The sequence below is a fragment of the Lontra canadensis genome, unplaced genomic scaffold (assembly GCF_010015895.1).
Source record: "Lontra canadensis isolate GAN:19392208 unplaced genomic scaffold, GSC_riverotter_1.0 scaffold1, whole genome shotgun sequence".
Taxonomy (NCBI): Eukaryota; Metazoa; Chordata; class Mammalia; order Carnivora; family Mustelidae; genus Lontra; species Lontra canadensis.
The window spans coordinates 56,549,515-56,573,888 of record NW_022630995.1 but is presented as its reverse complement, the minus strand read 5'-3'; the positions used below and the strand labels follow the sequence as shown (position 1 = coordinate 56,573,888).

Here is a 24,374-nt window from a genome sequence, read left to right as displayed (position 1 = left end):
ACATTACACCATGTATTGCTTTAAAATTGACCCAGGATTTTCTGATTTCCTTAGATTTGATTCAAATTTGTTTGACTCTAAGTCTTGTGAAGTAGTCATAATAAGGGTATGACCCCTAAATATCACCACTATCAAATCCTTTTATGATGAAATCAAGGCTGAAATTCTTTATCTTTGATAAATACTTTGGATAACTGTCAGAGAATGGGTAAAATCTCCAAAGCATGAAAAAAAAAAAAAAAGCCAGAGTAATACTGTAAGACAGAGGTTAGCAAACTGGCCTACAGGCTAACTTCTAAACTATAAACAATGTTTTATTAGAACACAGAGATGCCCATTCACTTTTTGTCTGGTTGCTTTGGAGCTGCAATGGTGGCAGAGTTTAGTAGTTACAGCAGTGTGGCCTACAAAGTCTAAAATATTTACTGTCTGTCCCTTTACAGGAAAAATTTGCTTACCTCTCCTCCCTGAAGGGGCCAATTACCTGCTCTACACCTATACCCAGCCATATCAGTATCTTTAAAAAAAAATTTTTTTTTCAGTGAACTTGTCAAATATATCTAGAAAGTAATTTACAGAGACATACTAGGCTATAATTGATTATTAAAATTAAATGTCTTATCCATCCTGTCTGCCTATTATTGGGGCAAAATATTTTTAGGTGGTAAGAGTACCTTATAGCTTCTTCCTCAGTTCTTTGGGAAAAGCGTGCCTTCTCAGTGATTCTATCTGATTAAACAGGTGGTGCTTAAGAGAGTTCAGTGTTGGATCTGGCTCTATTGTTTTAATAGGTTTTCTTTGATTCTTTCATACTAAATAAAAATCATGCCATCACATTGGTAGATTTTTCTACCCCAATAGAGTGACTGCTAGGATCTTAGAAGATGGGAAGAATATTCATATTCGTCCTTAATTTATATAGTTTTTTTTTTATTTTTAGAATAACAGTTTTAAATGAAAGTACAGGATAACATATTGAGATCAAAGTCCTATGCTTAGATTCAAATTGTAAATTGCCTAACTTTGTATAAATGTTTTCCTTTCTTGCCTCCTCCTTTGGATGTGTGAGAAATTTTTTTAGTCTGAGCTTCCAAAATAAGATCAAAATCTGAAAAGTCAGTATAGCTGTGATTTGGACAATTAACATAGCCACCAAAGTAAAATTAGTAATTGCTTACAAACCCCCTCCGACTGCAGGCATGGCATGTGTGTAGTACATACCTGCCCAACACCAGGAAACCAAGTGTTGGGGCCAACCATCCTGTCATGCAAGCAGCCTGCTCATTGCCCCATCTTCAGTTTAGGAAGCTCATCATGTAACTTTTATTATTGGATGGAGTAAACATTTTTAATGGTAATATAGAAAAGTTTCAATTCTCTAATCCACTTTATTACTTATTTTGAAATGAGTAACTTGAATCTTAATTGTCCATAACAAACGAGGCTCATATCAGTAAGCTGTATGGTAGTGGCTGTATTTCTTACTCTAAGGATTTTGGTTACCTGATAAAAGAGCCCTGGTAATGTGGAAGCCATCTTAGACTCTTTCATTGTCAGTGATTGGGCAATCTTCATTTATTCTTTTTTTTTTTTCATCTCCTTCATTTCTCATTCATCTCTTATTACTCCCTTTATAAGCTTTATTGTAACAATTTTACCTTTAAAATTTTTATTGTGCATTTTAGGTGACTAATTTACTATAAGATATTTTACTTGCATTTGTAAGTAGGGCTTTTGAGCACATAGTTAAGAATGTCTCCAGTTTTCTATATTTTACCTTGATATGGCCTTTGGAATGTTTCTGTACTTTTGCTTAAGCAGGTGTTTTCTACCTGTAAAAAGTGTCCCCTCTTTTTTCTCCTCCACATTTTTCTATCTAAAACTATCACATACTTTGTAAATCTCTTAAAGAACTCCTAGTTAGAATCTTGCTCTCATCTTGGTTTATACCTAATCTTGTATTATATTGTATTAATTTTCATGTTTATATAATGCATGTGTTATAAATATATGTATATTTACACATACATATTGCAAACAAATATGGATGTATATACATTTTAAGTTAGAATAACTGAAGTAGGATTTCTGTATAACAGTTCATTCTTGTTACGTTGTAGTAAGATCAAGAATTTTGAGTCAAGATTTTCTTAACAATAGCCAGAGAATATAAATGAGGTGTTTGATATCAAGATCAAGTGATGATTTTAAAAAACAGGAGGGAAAAAAAACCTTAACCCTTCAAACAGTGCAACTGTAGTTATAGTTTAAAATTCTTTTTTGAATGTAGGGCTTGCTATCAGCATCCGTTGTTGCTGGTTTTAACAACATGGAAATCTCACCTTTAAGATTATTTATCTAGAGAAAAAAAAAACACTTCAGAACAACCATATCCAGTTCTTCTTTTAAAAGAAGAAAACATTTGAAAAATTGTTTTTGAATACTAACAGATTTCAGTCTCAAAGGGAAATTGTAAGATGTAAGATTGTATAGAAGAGTAATTACTATCAGTAGTTATTTATTTTTTATTAGTGAATGGAATCATTGTGTAGATAATACCACAATTTGTCCCTTCCCAAATATGGACAGACATTTGAGTTGACTCCTTTTGGAACCTGTTATAAATAAAAACTACCATAAACATTTTTATTCCCTTTTTCTTTTCTGTGTGTGTGTGTGTGTACATAAGCAGTCATTTCTCTTAGATGTATAGCTAAGAGTGGAATTGCTAGTTAATGGAGTGCATGTATGTTTAGTTTTATTAGAAATTACCAACTAGTTTGCCAGTTTTATATTCAAATCGAGTATAAAACTGACTTTGTATTGTTAAGCTTTTTTATTTTACCCATCCTGATAGGCATAAAAGTGACATTTCATTATTGTTCTAATTTCATCTTCCTGATAACTAAGGGTGATGTTGAGCACCTTTTCATATGCTTATACCCCATCCATTATATTCTTTCAGTACAAGTCTTCTGTCCATTTTTAATTCCGTACAAGTCTTTTGTCCATTTCATTTAAGAGAGTTCTTTATGTATTTTGTCCTACTTTCTAGGAGTTGCTTGCTTTTCACTTTACTCTCTTTTGATAAGCAGCTAAGAATTTAATTCTGATGCAAGTCCTGTTGTTTACTTTTTTCATTAGTGTCTATCTGCCTATCCCCAAACATCATGAAGAAATTCTAGCAACTTTGTTGTTTTATCTTTCACATTTAAGTCTTAAATGTGAGAGTAGGGATCAAGGTTCCTTTTTATTCCCCCGCCAAGCTGGATATCCATTGGTCCATCACCATTTATTGGAAAAAATATCCCTTTCCACAGTGAACTGCGCTTATAACCTTGGAAAACATTAAGTGATTGTAAGTTTGTGGGTCTCTTCCTGGACTCTTACTTTGTTTCAGTTAGGTATTTGTGTATTTTAACATCAGTGTTACATTCTTAATAATCATAGCTAACTGATAAGTCTAGAAATCTGGTTGTATAATCCTGACTTTATTCTTTTATATGATTTTTTAAAACTGAATCCTTTGATTTATCATATATTTCAGAATTTCCTTAAAATTTTTAGAAGACAAAATGTGCTTGGATTTTGAATGACTTGTATTAAATTCATAGTTAATTTGGAGAGAATGTACATCTCACATGTTGATTCTTCTCTATTCAGTCTTGTAGAATTTCTCAGCAAATTTTTGTTTTCAGTGTAAAGATCTTGCATCTCTCTTGTTTAATTCATTCCTAGGATTTGATGAGTTTTGATGACATAGGGAATGGCGTTATTTTAAACTTTTTCCCAGTTAGTACTATCATCTAGAAATAAGTTGATTTTTGTAAGTTGACTTTGTATTTGTCCCCTAGCTAAATGCACTTATTTCTAGTAGTTTGAGTCTTTTGAATTTTTCATATAAAATCATGTTCTTAAGCAGAGACAGTTTTATTTTTTCCTTGTATTTGACACTTTGTTTTTCTCATCTTACTATACTAGTTCTACCTCCAGTATAATTTGAATAGAAATAGTGAACATTCTTCCAAACCTCAGGGGGAAAGCATTTTGATAGTTTATCATTGAAAACTATCTGTGTTTTTAATGCTCTTTGTCAGATTGTGGAAATTCTTGCCTATTTCTAGTATGCTGAGCATTTTTAATCATGAATAGCTGTTGAACTTTATCAGATGCATTTCCGACATCTGTGGAAATGATTGTGTGATAATTCCGTTTCCGTTTCTTAATGTGAATTACAGTAATTTTTTTTCTTTTTTTGCTTATATTTTTACATTAAGTGCAAACCAGCAAAGCAGAATTTTAATCTTATATCAGTATATTTTTATTTATATATTTTTCCATTTATTTGTTTATTTAGTAAGCTCTACATCGAACGTTGGGCTCAAGTTCCCAATACCAAGATGACGAGTGGCACGCTTTACTGACCTAATCAATCTTATATTGCTGGGGTTGAACTCCATTCAATCATGATGTGTTTTCCATTTGTGTATATTTCTAGATTCAATATGTCAGGATTTTCTTTAGGATTTCTGCCTCCTATGTTCCTAAGGGATGTTGATAGTATTCTTTTCTTGTAATGTTCTTGCAAAACTAGTTAGGAAGTGTAGCATTTTATGTACATAGGCTCTGTGTTGGTTGATGTCCCTTTTTCCATACTTAGTATTGGTAAATTGAGTTTTCTTTTTTTTTTTCTTGATAAACTTTGCTTAGAGGTATGTCAATTTTATAAGTTTTTGAAGAGCCATTTTTGGCTTTGTTGATTTGCTTTCATCTAAGTCTGTATTTTATATGTCATTGATTATAGTTTTTTATTTCCTTGATCCTACTCTCTTTGTATTTAATTTGCTATTCTTTTCCTATCTTTTTGTGGCAAAAACTAGGATTATCTAAGCATTTGTTCTTTTCTAATAATGCATTTAAAACTATAGCTTTTTCTCTAAGTAAGGAAATTTTCCTCTAAGTATATAGCTTTTGCTACCTCCCACAAATTCCATACTGTTTTCATTATCATTCCGCTTCAGTCTTTTAAAGTATAAAAACCTGAAAATACATCCTTAGTTTCAGTGCAAAAAAAAAGAGAAAGGTACTTTAATTTTGGTTGAAAACTGTTGTATTTTAGTCCATATAATCTTATAATCAAATTTTATTTCTCCCCACGTATATAACTTTACCTTTATTGCCAGTCATTTTCAGGCACTAAATATTTGGTGTATCATTCTTACAAAGCATGTTTTTAAACTGTACTACACATGAAAGATGTCATTATTTAGTGGTTCTCCTTTTATTGTCATATTAATTTAGGTTATAGGGAAAGATAATTGGCAAGATAAAAAGTGATATTTTTGTTGATATATACTCAGTTAACTTCTCTTTTAAATACTACTCAATTCCATAGTTTTTATGGCTTCTCGAAAGTGGTCATGAAAAAAAAATTTTTTAAGATTTTATTTATGTATTTATCCAAGAGAACAAGGGTGAGCGACAGGCAAGCGGGAGGAGGGAGAAGCAGGCTCCCCACTGAGCAGGGAGCCAGATGCTGGGCTGGGATCATGACCTGAGACAAAGGTAGATGCTTAACCAACTGAGCCACCCAGGTGCCCCTAGTAATGAAAATTCTTGTTAGAATGTCCAGAGTATGATGTTTCTTAGACTTTGAATTACACATGCTTTGTTCGGCTGAGCTTTGGTTACTAGATTTTAGATTTACATTATAGATTTTTGATAGTTATTTTATTAACTATAATTAATTACAGTTAAAACTATTATAGTTAGTAATATAGAATTGTTAAAATGTAGTTATATTATGAATATGCTTATAGTATCATAGTTAACACAAAAAGTTTAAACCAAGATGCCCTTCAACGGTCAAATGGATAAGGAAGATGTGGTCCATATACACTATGGAGTATTATGCCTCCATCAGAAAGGATGAATACCCAACTTTTGTAGCAACATGGACGGGACTGGAAGAGATTATGCTGAGTGAAATAAGTCAAGCAGAGAGAATCAATTATCATATGGTTTCACTTATTTGTGGAACATAACAAATAGCATGGAGGACAAGGGGAGTTAGAGAGGAGAAGGGAGTTGAGGGAAATTGGAAGGGGAGGTGAACCATGAGAGACTATGGACTCTGAAAAACAATCTGAGGGTTTTGACGGGGCGGGGGGTGGGAGGTTGGGGGAACCAGGTGGTAGGTATTGGAGAGGGCACAGATTGCATGGAGCACTGGGTGTGGTGCAAAAACAATGAATACTGTTACGCTGAAAATAAATTAAAAAATTTAAAAAAAAAAGTTTAAACCTTTTTGGGTCACCTCCCTTATGTAGTGATTTCCTTTGTCACTGCATTTAGTATTTCTATTTAGACCCTAAATATTTATGATCTGTAATTTTGCTCAAGATAAAAGTCTGTTAGAAAGACTGTTTATTATATTCATGGAATTGCTAAATTCACATGTGTGTTAGAGCACTTGAAAGTGAAATAATTTCAAATGTATTGACATGTCTGAAATAAGTATAAAATTTGGATTTGTAATTTTTCTATTAAAAACTAGCTAATGTGCATGTTTTCTGCCTCATCTTATTCCTTTTAAAATACAGAATTATTAAAGTCCAACTTTAGAAGTTGAACCACTTATACACAATATTATTTGTAATGGATCTTGATAAGGTTTATTTTGTTAAATAGTTAGATAAAATACTTTTGAAGGGCTTTCTTTCTGTTAATCACACTACTGTTGATTTTTGTTTTACATTGGTCCTTATTTCTGATAGCAGTGAACATGGACATCTTTCAGAACATCTTATTTAAATTGAATTTGAATCTGTATAATAATTCCTTATTCCTATACAAATAGGATCTTCCTCCCTGTTTTTGGTGCTAAAAACTTTAAATTCTTACTGCCAGTGTCCAGCTACCTACAGTTCACAAGCATATAACACCCTTCCTTCATATCCCAACCCCAGTTTTCTTCTGCAGGCCATCACATTTCACACTGTCACTTGTATCATTATGTGTCATATTTTTTTAAGATGATGTATTGATGACATTTTCATGTTGAATAGGCACATGCTATAGATGCTATGCATTGTCTCCTCATCCAAAAAAAAAAAGAAAACCTTTCATTCCATCTTGAAAGAAGAACAATTTCTCTGCATCCTTATTTTCTCTTTTACATTTTCTAAGAAACTTCTAAGAGTCATCTTTTGGTATATTTATAAAACTCTACATGTAGCATGAATCCCATCCAACTTTCCTAAAATTGCTTACTTTCAAAGATCGTGCATGTCCTTGAACATGTTTTTAAAATGATTACCTTAACATCTCACACTGTTACTGCAGGGCTCCTTTTTTTTTTTTTTCTTTTATTACATTTTGCTTTGGCACTGTGTTGGCAATAATATTTTGGCTTCTCTTATTCTTTTCTTACCACTCCTTTCTTGAGCTCCTTGAATGTTCCATTACTTCCTTGAAAGTTTATCAAGGAGCTACCACACCACTTCTCTCTGGAGTTGTCTTCAGTGATATTACAGAGAACCTTCAAATATAATTTCTATGAAGTTAACTCTCAGAAATGTGGCTTATTACCTTCACTTAATTTGCAACCTCCTCCCTTATATTTAATTCTGTACATCCTCTCATCCTATGCAGCTTTACATACCTACCCTTCCTTTTTTTTTTTCTTTCAAGCTTTTATATAAATTCCAATTTTTTAACATACAGTATAAGATTGGTTTCAGGTGTAAAATTTAGTGATTCATCACTTAAATACAACACCTGGTGCTCATCATTACAGGTGCCCTCCTTAATCCCCAACACTTATTTCACCATCCCCCTGCCCACCTCTCCTCCATCAACTTTCACTTTGTTCTGAATAGTAAAGAGTCTATTTCCTGGTTTGCCTTTCTTCCTCCCCGGCCCCGGTTCATCTATTTTGTTTCTTAAATTCCACATATGAGTGAAGTCATATGGTATTTGTCTTTGTCTGACTAACTTCATTTAACATAATACTCTCTAGCTTGATCCACATCATTGCAAATGGCAAGATTTCATTCTTCATGATGGCTGAATAATATTCCATTGTACGTAGATATACAGCATCTTTATCCATTCATCAGTTGATGAACATTCGGGCTTTTTCCATGATTTGGCTATTATGGATAATTCTGTAAACATCAGGATGCATGTATCCCTTTGAATCAGTGTTTTTGTATCCTTTGGGCAAATACCCAGTACTGTAATTACTGGCTCATAGGGTAGTTTTATTTTTAAATTTTTTTTTTTTTAACTTTTTGAGGATCCTCCATACTGTTTTCCAGAGTGGCTGCACCCTTTTGCATTCCCACCAACAGTGTAAGAGGGTTCCCCTTTCTCTGCATCCTTGCTGACACCTGTCCTTTCTTGAATTAATTTTAGCCTTTCTGACTATGTGAGGTGATAATCTATTGTAGTTTTGATTTGCATTTCCCTGACAAGTGATGATAAGTAACTTTTCATTTGTCTGTTAGCCAGCTGTGTGTCTTCTTTGGAAAAATATCTGTTTGGGTGTCCTGCCAATTTTTTAACTGGATTGGGTTTTGTGTGTCCAGTTTTATAAGTTCTTTACATATTTTGGATACTAACCCTTTATCAGAATGTCAGTGTCATTTGCAAATGTCCTCTCCCATTCCAAAGGGATGGGAGTTATATTTCTTGTTTTGTTGATTGTTTCCTTCCATATCTACCCTTTTGTATACTATTTTTTGGTCTTTACTGTCCTTATATTTAGTTAATGGTTCTTATCATTCATGTTCTAATTCTTTTAGTTCCTCCTTTCCAGTTTTCTCTTTTGTTTCCCAGATATCTGTCTACTCTTTACTGCTATAATTATCTCCCCGTCCATCCTTCCTGATCTGCTCATTTCTTATCACTTTAACCCCATTTGCTATAAGTCTTCCCAAAGCACCAGTAAAATTATCTTGCTTGAGCCCATGAATCCAGTTTTTTGTTTTAACCATACACTAAATAAAACATCCCCTTTAGCCTGGCATTCAAAGCTAAGTATTTTGACTAGCCTCAAAGCTGTTTAATTACTTGTACTCTCCTTATTTCCAACATGTAGTAGTCAATTTTGACTACTCCCTATTTCTTAAATTCATATTTTCCTCTTTTCTCTTATGTTTCTCCTTCTACTTGGAAAATGTACTCAAAACCATGTTCTAATAAATATTTTTATTTGGAAATATCTTACCCTCTCTAATGCACTGAGTAAATGCCACTAGCTTTCCCTTTTTACCACAATTGCCATTCAGTCTCACTTGGGAATTTAAGAAATTACCTGTTTATTAGCCAGCCTACTCCCTCCCTCCAACAAACTTCCTCTGAAGTATTTTAAAGCTTACTTAGGGATATGTGCCATAGTTATATGTATAGATCTTATCTTTTCTAAATGTACATTCTCTGAGAGCAGGGGACTATATTTTATTAGGTCATTTTATTTTTTTGATCCCCATGGAGTGTAGCATGAGGATTGCTGCAGAGAATTATATAGGACGTGCCCTGGACAAAGAGTTGCACCCTTGAAGGGTGAGCTCAGATGGGAACCAAAGTCCGAGAGGGGGATGCCTTTTTCTGTTTTGCACATTTGAAGACGCCCCATCTGCATGTGTAATCAATTAATTGAAAGCCTTATATGCAACCTTTGTCCTTACTTAACTGTGGTCTGCAAGTGGCTTTTTATTATGTGCTTTTATCTATTTAGTCTGTGCCATTTCCCTTTTGCCACCAATTTCTCAAAGGTTTCTCCTGTTACACATCCAGTTTAAACTGTCCCCATACATCAGATTCTTACTGCTTTCCATAAAACGTTGAAATGATCCAGTGTTTGTTTGCAGTATAATTGTTGTCATATGACTACATTTCTTTCTAAGTCATTCTTCAGTTACTTCTCTTTTGAATCCCAGTAATTAAAAGCTTAAACTATCTGAATTTCCCTTATTTTTTTTTATGCCTGTGTCACCTTCATGTTTTAAACCTTTGAATTTGTCATTGCTGTTTTAATGCCCAGCTTTATTTATCATTATACCTGAGATTCAAGTTATATTTGTTCTTATATTTTAGGTCGTTCTTCCCTCTTTCCAATAGATGATGGTCTGCTTGATGATGGTCATAATGATCAAGTTGGTGTTTTAAATTCACCCACATGTTACTCAGCTCATCAAAATGGAGAACGAATAGAACGCTTCTCTCGAAAAGTTTTTGTTGGTGGTCTTCCTCCAGATATTGATGAAGGTAGGGTGATAATTTGAGCTTAAAACAAAACAAACAAACAAAAAAACCCTAAAATATAATGTGAATGGGGTTATGGATTTTTTACCTTGAGATTTTCAGTCAGGATGGTTATCCATCTCTGTCTAAATATTTTGTCACCTGTTGAAATATGAAATAAGTAATTAAACAGTTAAAAAAATTTTTCTTTATATGTTAAAATGCATATCGTTATTATATTTTTTTGTAAATAAGATTATCATACAGAAAGTTTTTCTAATAAAACTTAAAATCTTTCACATTACCATAATACACAAAATAAAATGCCTGCAGTGCTTGACAGTCAGAAGCTTAATTTCCTTGAGGATAAATAGGCTGTTAGAAATAGGTAAGAAAGAGGTAATAAAGCCCAAAAGGGTAATGGAAACAGAACATAAACAGGAAATTCAGGTTATCTAAAAGCTGAACAGATGTAAAAATCATCATTTGTAATAATAACAAAAGAAAATAATTCAAGGTAAAGATTAAAAATACAAAACTGTCCAATGTTTGTACAGTTGTGGGAAGTCTGCCACTCTTATTCACAACTAAGAGGATTTTGCTACACTTTGAGAAATTTTTAAATTACTTAAATATCCAGAAACCTGTCCTAAGTGTTAGTTTAATAAGGTTTTCATACAAGGAAATAACCTAGAGCATATCATTGTATTTGACCTATATTTGTTTCAGTGAAGCTACCTGGTATGTGTCAGACCTTAATGAGTGTGATAATTCTTCGTGTCTTGTTCTAACAGACCTGTTCTTTCCCTATGAGATTTTACTTATCAAGCAGTAATCGTCTCTCTATTTAACTTGAGATAATGTTTGCATGTTTTTAAAGCCAGTAATATTTATGATTTGGTATACTATCAGTCCTTTAGTATCTACACAACATTAGATAACATTTTAAAACTCACACTGAATTGATTGCTCTGGTCAGCGTGCTGCTTAAATTTATTAATTTCTTTTGGCTAAAATATCTGTTTCATATATTCTGTCAGTAAGGATATTATTAGATGTGTTTTCGGTTTTCATGTTTATCTTAGAGTACTTGGTACTTTTAAATATTAAATCTTTAACTTATAAAATATGGGTTTTTTTAATGAACTCTTAAGACTAATTCCTAATGTGTATTATTGTACTTTTTTAAGATGAAATAACTGCTAGCTTCAGAAGATTTGGGCCTTTGGTAGTAGATTGGCCTCATAAAGCAGAAAGCAAGTCCTATTTTCCACCAAAAGGTAAGAGTTTTTATTGTTAATATTTTCTAGGGAATCAGTTTTATGAGAGCAAATAAGACAATACCAATTACTTTGTGTTTTCTTTTCTTTTAGAATTGCATATCATCACACCTTTGTATAAAAACTAACAGAGTAATTTGTGAAGGCTGGTAACATGTGTCAAGTGACAAGAATGGATCTGAGGGCCATCATAGTTTCACTTTAACCCCGTCAGGAGCCACTAGACACTAGCTGTGCTTTCTCTATAATGGTTTAATAGTGATTTCAAACACTCAAATCAATGAATGTTTTGAGGTTTTGTTTTCTGTTTGAAGCGTCCTTCTAAGTAACTTGGGTACCGACATGTAAAAAAAGTGTCCCTCTATGCAGTGAAATTAAGACCTGTTTGAAGTGAGAGAAAAATATAAATGCATGAATAGTATAAATATTTCCAGATTTACATAAGTGTTCCAAACAATAACAGATAACAACAGAGCAATATTTACTTTGTGGGTGAATTTAGCTAAAGGAGAAAGTGACTGGTCAAAACCCCATTATATAGAGAGATCAGATGTGAAGAAGATACCTAGTTGTGCTAGTAACTCACTGCTAGGATACCCACCATGGCTTGTCACCATATCACAAGAATAACAAATCACTATCATTCATCTGACCAAAAGCAAGGCCACCATTAGTAGGGAGAGAGGTAAGTTCCCCTTGCCCACAATGAGCAGGGGAGGTGAGTGGAGAGAATTAAATGTGAATCCAGTCAGGTTGCTAATGGCAGATTCTCTGAAGGTAATAAAAAGGAGGAGGTTGAAAAACTAAAGCTTTTCTTTGAACATCATTGAAATAAAATTTTAGAAAAACAAAACCCTGTTATTCTCATGGCTGAGCAAATTTTCAAACCTGGAAAAAAGACTCCAATAGATCTATTAAATGGGCTGATTTGGGCTCTGGGAAAGGAAAACATGTTAGAATAGTTATTGGTATACAAAAACTAATTGAAGATTTCTGATAATGAATTATATGGGATATCTCACTTATTTGTCACTGAGAATTCTAGTACCTCCATTACTAGTTTATGTAGAATTCAGAGAAATGGAATAACCCAGTGGTTTCTGTTTTATACCTTTAGATCTTAGATTTATGGACTCAAGAACATCTTTTGAGCAGGGATTCTGAATCCCAGATCTCTATGAAAGTCTGATTAAAGCTATGGACCTTTCTTCATGTACTCTAAATTTTCACCCAGATTTGGAGTTTACTGGTTTTAGACGTCCTGATACTTAGTTTAGAGAGAAAATAAGCTCCATATAGATGTAGACATTCATTTGTTCATCTGAGTTTTAATCTGTTGTTGAGCTTTAATTTGTTGCTGAGTTTTAAACTGAGTTTTAATCTGTTGTCTATTGCTTCACTCTGTTAGCCTCTTGTAAAGTTTTTGAATGTTCAGTAAAAATGTCAGTTAGTTTCTAATATTCCTGCCTAAGTTACCAGTATCCTGGTCCACTTCAGGAATGTGACTAGTCTGTCCATACTTCTGCCTCTCTCCAGTTGTTCTCCCACAGTAAAGCCAGAGTAATCTCTCTGAAAACTCATCTGATACTGCTATCTCTTGACCATCTGCTTAAAACCATTCAATGGTTTCTTTCAGTTAGATTAAAGGTAAAAATGGGTTTGCCCTGCCTAACCTCCCTACCTCTCTGGTTTCTTCTGCCCCTATTACTTCTAGTTACTTCTGGTTTCAAAAACCGGCTTTGCTCTCTCCTGCCTTAGGGCTCTTATGTATGGTATTCTCACTCGCCCTAAGGCCCTTCTGATGTGTCTTCATCCACATACCCTCATTTGTCTCAGTTCAAACATTGGTTGCTCACAGGATACTTTCAGGATGCCCCTAATGGTTCACATACTCCTATTGTAGGTTCTCCTGGCACTGTTCCATTCTCTCATAGCCCTTGTCACAGCTACAATGTTACATTTTTTAAACTCTATAAATCCGTGATGATTTTGCTAAAATCCAATTCTTCCCATAGTCTGTAATATTCTGCATTTACTCACCTTTGTACTCTTGGTAATGCACAGAATAATAACTGACTAACACATGATAAAAACACCTATAAATACTATAGAATAGAAGCTCCTTTTACCTGAAGTAGGTGGGGAAGGTTCACTGAGAAGTTCTGAACAAAATCTGAAGGTATTGTGTAATCCAGATAGACATAAAGGAGTCAAACAGAATTCCAGGGAGGAACTGAAATACAGTTTTAGAAAGGAATGAGAATTGGTTTGTGTGGAGACAGGTACACATTTTTTGCCTGAGCCTCTTGTTCATGTAACAGGATGATGGACTCTAAGCCTAGAAAGATGTGTTGGCACAAACTTAATCAAACAGAATAGTTGCTGTCTTTGTTGCTATTGTTGCCATTGTTGTTGTCATTTTGGTTTTTGTGGTGATGGTTAGTTTATTTTCTCAAACTGAAAACAAAGCAAAAAGACGAATAAAGCGGCACTGGCAAATCGTAGTTTGGGGTACAATCATAGTTAATTGTCATTGCCAAAGACCAGTGTTTCCAAACCTTGTCCTTTTAAGCAGTTTTGACATTGTTGTAATTCATCTTCCATGGTTTGGAAACACTGGTGCAGAAAGCATCCAGTTAGTGAAGCTGCCTTGTAATTAAGGCAGTGACATGAGCCCTTGGAGATGGAGCCACATGTGTACATATGTTTCTTTTACAGTGAATGAGGTTCACCCTATGTGTGTATTAGTTTGCTGTACAGTATGTTTTTGGTAAGAGTATTTTAATATTTAATGGTTTGCCTTAGCTAGATCATAATTTACCTGCCATGTTGCTTTAATTAGTTTTGTGATACAAACATTTCTTACCTAATAATCACACAAATCATTAAGTAATAGTAGGAATATTGAATGTAGAGGTGCCTGGGTGGCTCAATTGGTTAAGCGTCTGCCTTCGCCTCAGGATCCTGGGATGCAAGCCCTTTGTCAGGCTCCCTGCTCAGTGGGAGCCTGCTTATCCCTCCCACCACCCTCCGCCTCATGCTTTCTCTCTCTCTCTCTCTGTTTCTCTTAGAATCTTAAAAAAAAAAAAAAAAGTATTGAATGTAAAGTATCACTTTAAAACTAACCAAAATTAAAACATTAATATTAAAAATTAATATCACAAATAACATTAAATATATGGAATTTAAAATATTTTGTAAATTGGTCTTATATCCTCTCAGTTATTACAAAAGAGTTACAACTCGCAAATCTTTAACTTGTGTCAAAATTAAAGCCTTCACTTGAAACCAGTTTTCATTTTTTTATTTTTTCAAGCATATTTGAATTATTTCTAGCAGTTGGAAATGTCTGCAATGTGTTTTTTTAAGCTTGCATAATCATACCTTAGAAAGTTTCTGTTGCATAGGTTGATTTGATGGCTTATTTATGCAATCAGGAATTATAATTTTAAAATGAAACACTTTTGTGTCACATCAGACCTTTGTGGCAATTACAGCCATTGTTGGCAATAAAGCTATGTGTTTTGATTTTTGTATAAAACATGATCTCACATTTACCATTGTCTAATGGAATAGATAGATGTGCATGGCCTGCTTGATGACTTCTTCATATAAGAACCAGATTACAGTTCTCTAGGTTTGTTTGCATAGAAATCTCATCAAAGAAAGGGGTGTTTTTTGGTCAGTTAATTATCAGCTTTTAGGAATAATCATGTAATGGTGAACTTCCAGTATAAATTTTGATACCTTCTTTTTATACTGAAATCTGTTCTGCTTGAAGAATGATAATCTGTTATCACAAAGAGAGGAGGAAGGGCATATCTCCCAAAGGTACAGTCATCTAATAAGCAAGAGCTTGGGTCCAAAGTCCAAACATAGTCTCCAGACTACTTGAAAGGAAGTGTTCCACAGTTTATCCCAGTAGAGAGTTTGATTTTAAGGTCCTGACCCATGCTGGAGGACCCATTTTGCTCCAGCCTCCTTAAGGTAGTTTTCTTAGTACAATTTTGAAGTTGACATGCTGACTGTGGTTATTTCCCCTTCCTTATGGAAATTCTTGGGCCTTTCCAAGTGTGCTCTAGCCCAAACTGTGCACCAGAACATGTCTTACCCTGAGGGCCTCTTTAGAAACCTTCTAATATAATCGAGGGGTTAGTCCTGCCAAGTTCTTGAAGAAGACAGTATCTTGGGAGACCTTGGGGGCTCTCCTGGATTTGAAATTACTCCACCAACTGCTTGCTCATGTGACTGACTTGGGGCAAGTCCTTAACTGCTGGATACCTCAGGTTTTTCTTCTATAAAATGGGAATAATGTCTTAGAGACTTGCTGTGGGAATCAAATGAAATAATTTATGTAAAGCTTTTAGCACAGCACTGGATAGAAAGCACTCTATATAAGATAGCTAAATAATGAGTATCTGTTTTTGTGTGTATTCCATAGGATATTGTATTCCATAGGATATTGTGCTCTCCTATAGAAAGTCTAATAATTCTGGTTCTCTCTGATAGTTTTTTTTTTCTTTTGCAAAAGCATGTGTTTTCTAAATAGTATTGAAATTTGGGGTGAAATCACTTCCTTTGCAATATTGCCTCATTTTTAATGGTTATTACAGGCTATGCATTCCTTCTCTTTCAAGAAGAGAGCTCAGTTCAAGCACTAATTGATGCTTGTATTGAAGAAGATGGAAAACTCTATCTGTGTGTTTCCAGCCCCACCATTAAGGACAAACCAGTAAGTAAATACTATATGTGAACTTTAGGCTACAAATGCGAGTTTTCCAAAAACTGGTTTGAAGTAATTAATGATAAAAAAGCTAAAATACCATGTTAAGAGTTCAGTTTTTAAAAATCCTGATAACTTATACTATCTAGCTTAAAAAAATAATGTATTTTCAAATCCAGCTATACAAAATTTTGAAAAATAAAAGGACCACTGTTAACTGGCACAAAGTAGCATAAGCTGTCAAGAGAGTAAGACCAATTACAGTGATGTGATTTTCTTCCTAGGTTCAGATCCGTCCTTGGAACTTAAGTGATAGTGATTTTGTGATGGATGGTTCTCAGCCTTTGGATCCTCGAAAAACAATTTTTGTTGGGGGTGTTCCTAGACCATTAAGGGCTGGTAAGTAGAATGTTAACGAATTTTGCTTCTTAAAAAAAAAAATTAAATATGAATGAATTCAGTAAACTTTTCAGAGCTGTTATGTACATGGCACTATTGGGTGGGCAAAGGGCAGATTCTTTATGCTCCAAGAGTTGTTTGCTACAGAATTCTGAGAAGTATTCTACTTCTCTCAGTGGAGAAGTAGACACTCATCTATCAATATGAATAATTTACTCCAAGCAGACTCTATAAGAAGGATCCAAATACTTCTGACTTCTAAAAAGAATTTTGGGTCTGTTTATTTTATGTTGGTTGATTCTGATATTTGAGGAAGTACGTTTTGTTTTTTTTTAAATAGTGCTTTGATAAGTAATAAACTTCTGTTCATCAGTAATGAGAAACCAGAGATTTACCAGAAGTGTTATCCAGGAACATAATTACAGACCTGTATGCCCACTGTACAAGCATGCTTTATGATTCCCTGTGCCCTATGAATTGTGTTAGTGCCTTCCACCACTGAGAACATCCTTTTCCAGTCAGTATAGGACATACATGTTAAAAGAACATTCACATGTGTAAATACTTAGAGAATATAACTGCTACAAAGAAAGACTAGAGAGAGTAGAACAACATCATGGGAATGTGGTATAGTCTGATATTTAGAAATACTTGCATTTGAGCTGACACAGCAGAAGGAATAGAGTTGAGGTGTCAAGAGGGTTCTGAGGAGTGTGTTTTCAGACAAAGGGAAGAGCATATTCAAAGATCTTTAGTGGAGGGAAGCGGAGGGCATTGGAGGAACTGAAAGAAATCTAGAGTGGCTGACTAGGGGTATAAGAAGTGAGGAGAGAGACACAAAAAGGCATAGAAAAAGTGAATAGGGGTCAGACCATACAAATCTGTCTGATAAGCTAATTCAGTATTTATCCTCAGAGCAAGGGGAAACCAATGAAGAGTTTTAGATAACTGTAGCTAATGACATATTTTGGGGGCAGCTGGGTTGAGAGTAGATATGAGTAGACCATTTTAGGAGCCCATTCTTGCAGGCCAGGAGATAGATAACATGAGCTTAGATTGGAGGTAGCAGTGGTAAGAGAGCAAAGTAAACACAATTGTCCCAGACAATTTATGAGGTAATCTCAAAGGCTGAATCTCAGCTTTCAGTCTTAAGCCACTATGTAGATAGTCACACCTTCTACTGTGATAAAGAACACTGGAGAAGAGAGATTGTGGTCTTCATTTTGAAAGCAAGTTTGTGGTACCATTTTGAGCTCCTAAGTAGAAATTTTAGTTATGCCATTTATATCTGATATCTAAGAATTACTCTTGCTAGTGTTTTGAAAATAAATTGAGGGGCCTTGCTACTGTTTCGACAATAAATCAGAAGCAAAGAGTTAAGGCTATTGCCACGATCCAGATGAAAAATAATGAGAGTTTGGAACAGGATGTTAGTTGATGGAGGTGAGGAGATTGGATTTTAGATAGGTCTAGAAAATCAGGTTCATAGGACTGCATGTGTAGTGGGGAAAACAGAAAATAGAAAGGATTGAAGCCAAGAATCTTAGGAACTTTATCTTTTCTATTGCTTACCAGCTGAGTTAGCAAAAACTCATTGGAGCAGATTTAATGGGATGGTGGAAGATCAGGAGTGTCATTTCAAACTAGGTGGTGAAGGTCTATTAAATGTCAGTATGAGTTGTCCAGGACAACAACTCCAATTAACCATCTCCTGGTGGTTGCATCGATGACTTTGGAGTCCAGAGAAGAGGCCGAGGCTGGAGACAGGAATTTAGGACATGAAGACAGATAGATGGTATTTAAAGCCATGACATGGGATAAAGTCACCATAGCCCACAAGTATAAAGAGAAATCCACGACTGAAACTTAGAGTACCCTGACATCGAAAAGTCAAGGAGTTGAAGAGGAACCAGCAAGGAAGACTAAGGAATTGTGAAGTCGGATGAAAATTAGTAGAAAAATGTGTCCTGAAAGCCAGATGCAGAAAGTAGATGTTAACTATGTTCCGTGATGCTTCCAGGTAGATTGACCATTGTACTTGACAGTGGCATGAGCAATTAGCATGGAGTCAAGGGATGAAAGAAAGTCTAGTTATAAAGGTTGAACAAGGAATGGGAAGAGAAGGATGAGGTAGTAGAAGAAAAAAATTTAAGAATTTGGCTGTAAAGGAAGAATATAGAAATTAAGCATTCACTGAGAGGGAGAAAAACAGAATTAAGAGTTTTGTTTTGGGTTTTTGTTTTTTTTTTTTTTTAAGATTGGGAATGATCAGGTGTAGAGGGGAAAAATGATGATAAAAGGAGAGAGGAGAATTGCCAAGTAATTCTGTAGTGAGAGCAAATTGGGTCCAATATGCAGGTGAAAGGATTGGATTTAGAGAACAGCATAAAACTATTTATCCTATTGACTTTCCCTTTTTAAAAAAGTTATTTAAAAACTGTTGATTTACTGTGTTCTCTCACATTTGATGTGAATTTCTTTTCAAGTGGAACTTGCTATGATCATGGACCGGCTGTATGGTGGAGTTTGTTATGCAGGAATTGATACAGATCCTGAGCTAAAATACCCAAAAGGTGCTGGTCGAGTTGCTTTCTCCAATCAGCAGAGCTATATTGCTGCCATCAGTGCTCGGTTTGTTCAGCTTCAGCATGGGGATATTGATAAACGCGTAAGTTGCATATAGGGAAAGCATTTAACATCCTATAATAAGGTGCTGATCCAGAGCTTACTACCCTACCAAGTTGACAGTATAATTCAAACACTTTATTTTTTTATGCATCTTTAAATCTTAGAGTTAAAGAGTATTATATCAAAATACCACTGAAATGTAAAATTATTGAACATACTTTGAACTTTTTTTAAACGATTTTATTTATTTATTTGTCAGAGAGAAAGGAGCAGGCAGAGGGAGAGGCAGTTTTCCCACTGAGCAAAGAGCCCAGTGGCGTTCCCCATACTTTGAACTTCAGATACAGTATACAAAATTTAAATGTCATTGTAAAAGCACATCAGGTTGTGGGGTTTTTGGTTGTTGTTGTTTTTCTAAAAATCCACCAATAAGGTCTTAACACCTTTCTAACCATAGAGGCAGGGCTTGTTTTAAGAGTGTACCCTGGGTGTACCTGGATGGCTCAGTCCTTTAAGTGTCTGCCTTTAGCTTAGGTCATGATCCCAGGGTCCTGGGATTGAGCCCCTCGTCAGGCTCCCTGCTCAGCGGGAGCCTGTACCCTGGAGCCAGCATGCCCAGGATGCTGTGTCCACCACGTGCTCTGTAATCCTCAAGAAATTAACCCTCAGTATGCCTCTTTTTCCCCATTTATCAAATGGTAAGCAATAATAGTATCTTTTTCACAATTAGTTTGAGTTAAATGAATTCTCATATGTAGAAGCATTTAACGTTTGGCACCGTTATTTAAGTGTTTTTATCTTTTATCATTAAATTTAAAATAAAAATACACTGTATTTTTCCCTAAGTATACAAAATGATAAATATACAAAAAAAAATTAAACATACAAAATAATTATCCTAAACTTTAAAACATTTACTCTTTAGTTGCATTATATAGGCAATCAAGTTCACAGTAAGAACTTTTTAGGAAGTCCTATGAATATTCGTTATCTAAAAGCCACCCCATTGAATAATTCCTAGTACTGATTACCATTGAAAATAGGGAAAAGGAGTGACCCAAATTCAGTTGTTCAATTGCAAATCTATTTCATACTAAAATTTGCTCATAGTGCATACATACAACTAAGCAATATTTTAAAATAATCATGTTTGCATTATATTACAGATGAGATATGCTAAGAATTAGAGGTAATTTAACTTTTTGTATATCCAAATTAAAAGATATAACTTGAGTATTTTTTTCCCCAGTGTAACAGTTTCTTGAAGTTTCTTCTCTGAGGCTGTCTGTATATATTAAAAGACTATTTTGGAGGCAGTGGAGCTGGTTTAGGAGTATGGATTGACTAACTGTGGACTCTAAAAGTAGTCATCAGTTTAATTTCCAGGCTATCCCATACAAACCATTAGTACAGCATAGGTTCAGTTCATACAAGCAGAGTGATTTTTTTATATTGTTACTTAAACTGTTGCAACACACACAGTCTCACTTTCTAAGTGGAAGGTGTCTGCTTTAATTACACCATGCAGGAAAATTTGTTGAACTGGAGTTCCTGTAATCCAGTGGTTTTCACCCTCAGCTGCAGAATAAAGTCACCTGGGAATTTAGAAAAATCTTGATGGCTGGGTTCCCCCATCCCCCGACCCCAGAGATTTTGTTATAATTGTTCAGGGGCAGCCGAAATTTGTAAAGCTCCCAGGCGATTCTAATGTGCAGCCATGATTGAGACCATGTATCTAGTCTAACCCTGACTTTTGCAAAGAAATGATCCAGTCAACCCAGGAGGTTACCTACATTGTATATAATTATAGCTTTTAGCATGCAGGAGCACAGGGAAAACATCCTTGCAGTGTCTTGCCTCATTCTTGTTTCCAAAATGATAGTGAAGGACCAATTATTTGGGGGCAGAGTATGGATTCCTAAAGAGCAATTCAGATGCAGAGCAAGTGAATTGAGAAACAGATGCATGCCTTCTTAAAAAGGCACTGCAATGCCTGAGAGAAAAGTTTAATTTTTAAGATATGAGCTGCTTAAGGTATATTTTGAACTATATCTGAAATAATTTGAGAGATGTCTGGCTGGTTCAGTTGAGAATGCGACTCTTGATCTTGGGGTTATGAGTTCGAACCCCATGTTGGGTGTAGAGATTACTTAAAAATAAAATCTTAAAAAAGAAAAAAAGAATTAAAGAATTTAGGCTTGCTCGCGTGCGCGCGCGCACACACACACACACACAATTGATCTTTGTACCTTTCATGTCTCTAGTATGAATGTGGTTATTAAACCATAACAACTGATTAATTTAAAATTTATAACTGATAACCCAGAGATTTGGGGAGGATTGAAATTGTTCATTCAGCTTGATCTTTTGGCTCATGAGCTCTTTGAGGTTTAATTCCTATCTCCCCAAAAGCTGGGAAACACCATCACCACAAAAGTGTAATTCGTTGTAATTTTGTATGTTACTCCATGAGTAATACTACTCACTGTGCCTTCTGGTACTTACTGAAGGGAGTTGTGTTGAAGTTCAAGTTGGATAATTAAATATGAATTATTTCATTAGTTGTGAATCCAGGTGACAGAGTATTTCAGAGGTTCTCTGAAGTGAAATAGGGAGGGGCATCATAATGGAAAATAAGAATAGGCACCGAATTGATGAAACTCCCAACACCTTTTCACACATACAAAAGCTCATTTTTAGAGGTTATTAATCAGAAATAATCAGAATACTCTAAAATCATAAGTTTAAAATCCAGTTTACTATCTTTAAAGTCTGTGATTTTGAAGGTAATTAGATTAGCTTCATAAAATAATACCTAGAAGTTTGAAATACAAATAATTGAAATCATTGCATTATGAAATTTTATTCAGCAGTTTTACATTCAGTAACTCTTAAGCACCAAGAATTTTATGAGGTATTATGGAAATGAAGTAAACCACACAGACACTGTCTTTAATTACAGTAGAGACAAGAGATATAATCAAGAAAACATATGTAAATGTACCACATTTATTCAGATAGTTTCTACTTTGTGCTAGATATTCTGATAGATCCTCTTACTAAGTATTGAACAGACACTTTCCCTGTGCTCATTTTGATTATCATCTAGTAAAATGAAATTCAGTAATTCTCATGCCACTTTGAGATGTTCTTTGGTAATTTGATTATAGTTATTATATATTATTATAACAATATTATATAGTTATATATACGTGTGTGTGTATAGTTAGTTTTAGTTACATAATATTATAATGAAGATAATCAGAAATAGCAGACTGGCAATCAAGATAGGATCCATAATAGAAAAAAATTAAAAAATATAGATTGAGCATAAAAATTTTAGACCAAGTGTCAAAGATCTTTTAAAAAATCAAAGGCCTATGGAAAAAAGGTTAAAAATTCTTAACTGGCAAAGAGGATTCACTTCAAAAAAAAAAAACCTCCATTGGGAAAATATGCAAAAGATACAGACTATTCAGAAAAGCAAAATGTTCAGTGTACATAGAATGTTTATCCAGCCCTAATCAGTGAAATGCAAATGTAAACAACAACTTAATTTCATTACCTTTCTATCATATGTTTGTTTTATAGTCCTTTTCATCACCTTTTAGGTTTTTCCCTCTTCGTTGTTGCTCTTGTGACAAATAATGCTTCAGAAAATACCCTTATATGCGCGTTTTCTGCACATGTGCAAGTGTTAATAGATTCAGAATAGAAATTGTTGGCTTGTTATTTTTTTACCTTTGGCAAACACTTCTTTATCTCTAACCAAACCCTTTAAACACTCAGTTTTCCCTCCTCTCCTCAGGAAAGCCTGAGGTCTTAGGCTGCCTGGCACATTAAGTCAGACAAAGGTAGTAGCCCTCCATTCATAGTTATTATTAGTAGGCAGTACTGGCTTAGAGTCTCTGCTGTGTGCCAAGCACTGCCTTAAACGCTTTTACCTGCATAATCTAATCCTCACAGCGCTGTGAAGCAGATTCTAGGATTCTTCTCACTTTACAAACCTGGAACCTGAGGTTTAAAAGGCTTAGCCCTCAGAGCTGACTGGGGTCTGAGGTCTTCTGAGTCAGGCCTTCTCAGTGAGCCTCTTTGAATTTGTAGCTCATAAATTCACAGAAGTCTAGATACGCCTTTAATAAGATTATCCACAGTTCTGGTGTGTGTGCACCAAGTAGTTAGAAGCAGGTACATAATCAGTGGTTGTTTGGGGCTGGGCCATCTCTCAGGTGCTACTGGAATGAAGGGGAAAAGGTGTAAAAACCATTTGTCCTCCATGCCCTTCTCTTTTTTACTCATAATCACCCTGCCTCTAAAATATTAACACACAGGTGTTTTAAAGATGTTACTTCACAGAAGGTAAAGGTAGAATGTTTTACATTTAGATGTATAGTTTTTAAAAGTATTTTCTGCCATTGAAAAATACAGTAAATACCACTCAGTTTATAGTCCTTGGAAGAAAATGTATCAAAATAAAATAAAATTGCCAAACTAAAACTAAGTGCTTGTTTAATCACATGATCACTTATGAACATGAAACATCTTAGAAAAAGATGATTAGTGCCAGAAGAGAATGACTTTGTTGTTGGTTTTTGTTTTTGTTTTTTAACCTACTACATGGTAAAGCTATTTCCCTGGGAAACTGCCTACTTTCTCGGTGTTTAATGCTGGTCCTTTCCTCGAGAACACCCTGAACATTTTAAATTTACTAAAATGATTTCTGAAGCAAACTTAATGGGAGACTTTTTTCCTCTCTCTTTCCAGGTGGAGGTAAAGCCATATGTGCTAGATGACCAGATGTGTGATGAATGCCAGGGCGCACGCTGTGGTGGAAAATTTGCTCCCTTTTTCTGTGCCAATGTCACTTGCCTGCAGTATTACTGTGAGTTTTGTTGGGCAAATATCCACTCTCGTGCAGGACGTGAGTTCCATAAGCCATTGGTAAAGGAAGGTGCTGATCGCCCACGTCAGATCCACTTCCGCTGGAACTAAGAATAGCACACCGGCCTCTGTGTAACAAGGAAAGAAAGGGTGCATGTGGCTTACTGTGTCTGAAGACGCGACATGCGGAAGAAATAAGTGCATTCTTCTGCTTT

At 34.8% G+C, this 24,374-nt stretch overlaps 1 protein-coding gene across 10 annotated transcripts in view; it reads left to right on the top strand.

Moving 5' to 3' along the window:
- CPEB2 (cytoplasmic polyadenylation element binding protein 2) overlaps positions 1-24,374 on the top strand; it is a 71,432-nt gene that overhangs the window by 43,370 nt on the left and 3,688 nt on the right. For all 10 annotated transcript variants that reach the window (XM_032854841.1, XM_032854825.1, XM_032854804.1 and 7 more), the window contains 6 exons: positions 10,102-10,272; positions 11,439-11,528; positions 16,142-16,260; positions 16,536-16,650; positions 19,137-19,318; positions 24,043-24,374. The exon at positions 24,043-24,374 is cut by the window's right edge and continues 3,688 nt beyond it. In XM_032854841.1, coding sequence (XP_032710732.1) covers positions 10,102-10,272; positions 11,439-11,528; positions 16,142-16,260; positions 16,536-16,650; positions 19,137-19,318; positions 24,043-24,270 — 905 coding nt within the window. In that variant the 3' untranslated portion in view covers positions 24,271-24,374. The remainder of the gene's footprint in view (positions 1-10,101; positions 10,273-11,438; positions 11,529-16,141; positions 16,261-16,535; positions 16,651-19,136; positions 19,319-24,042) is intronic.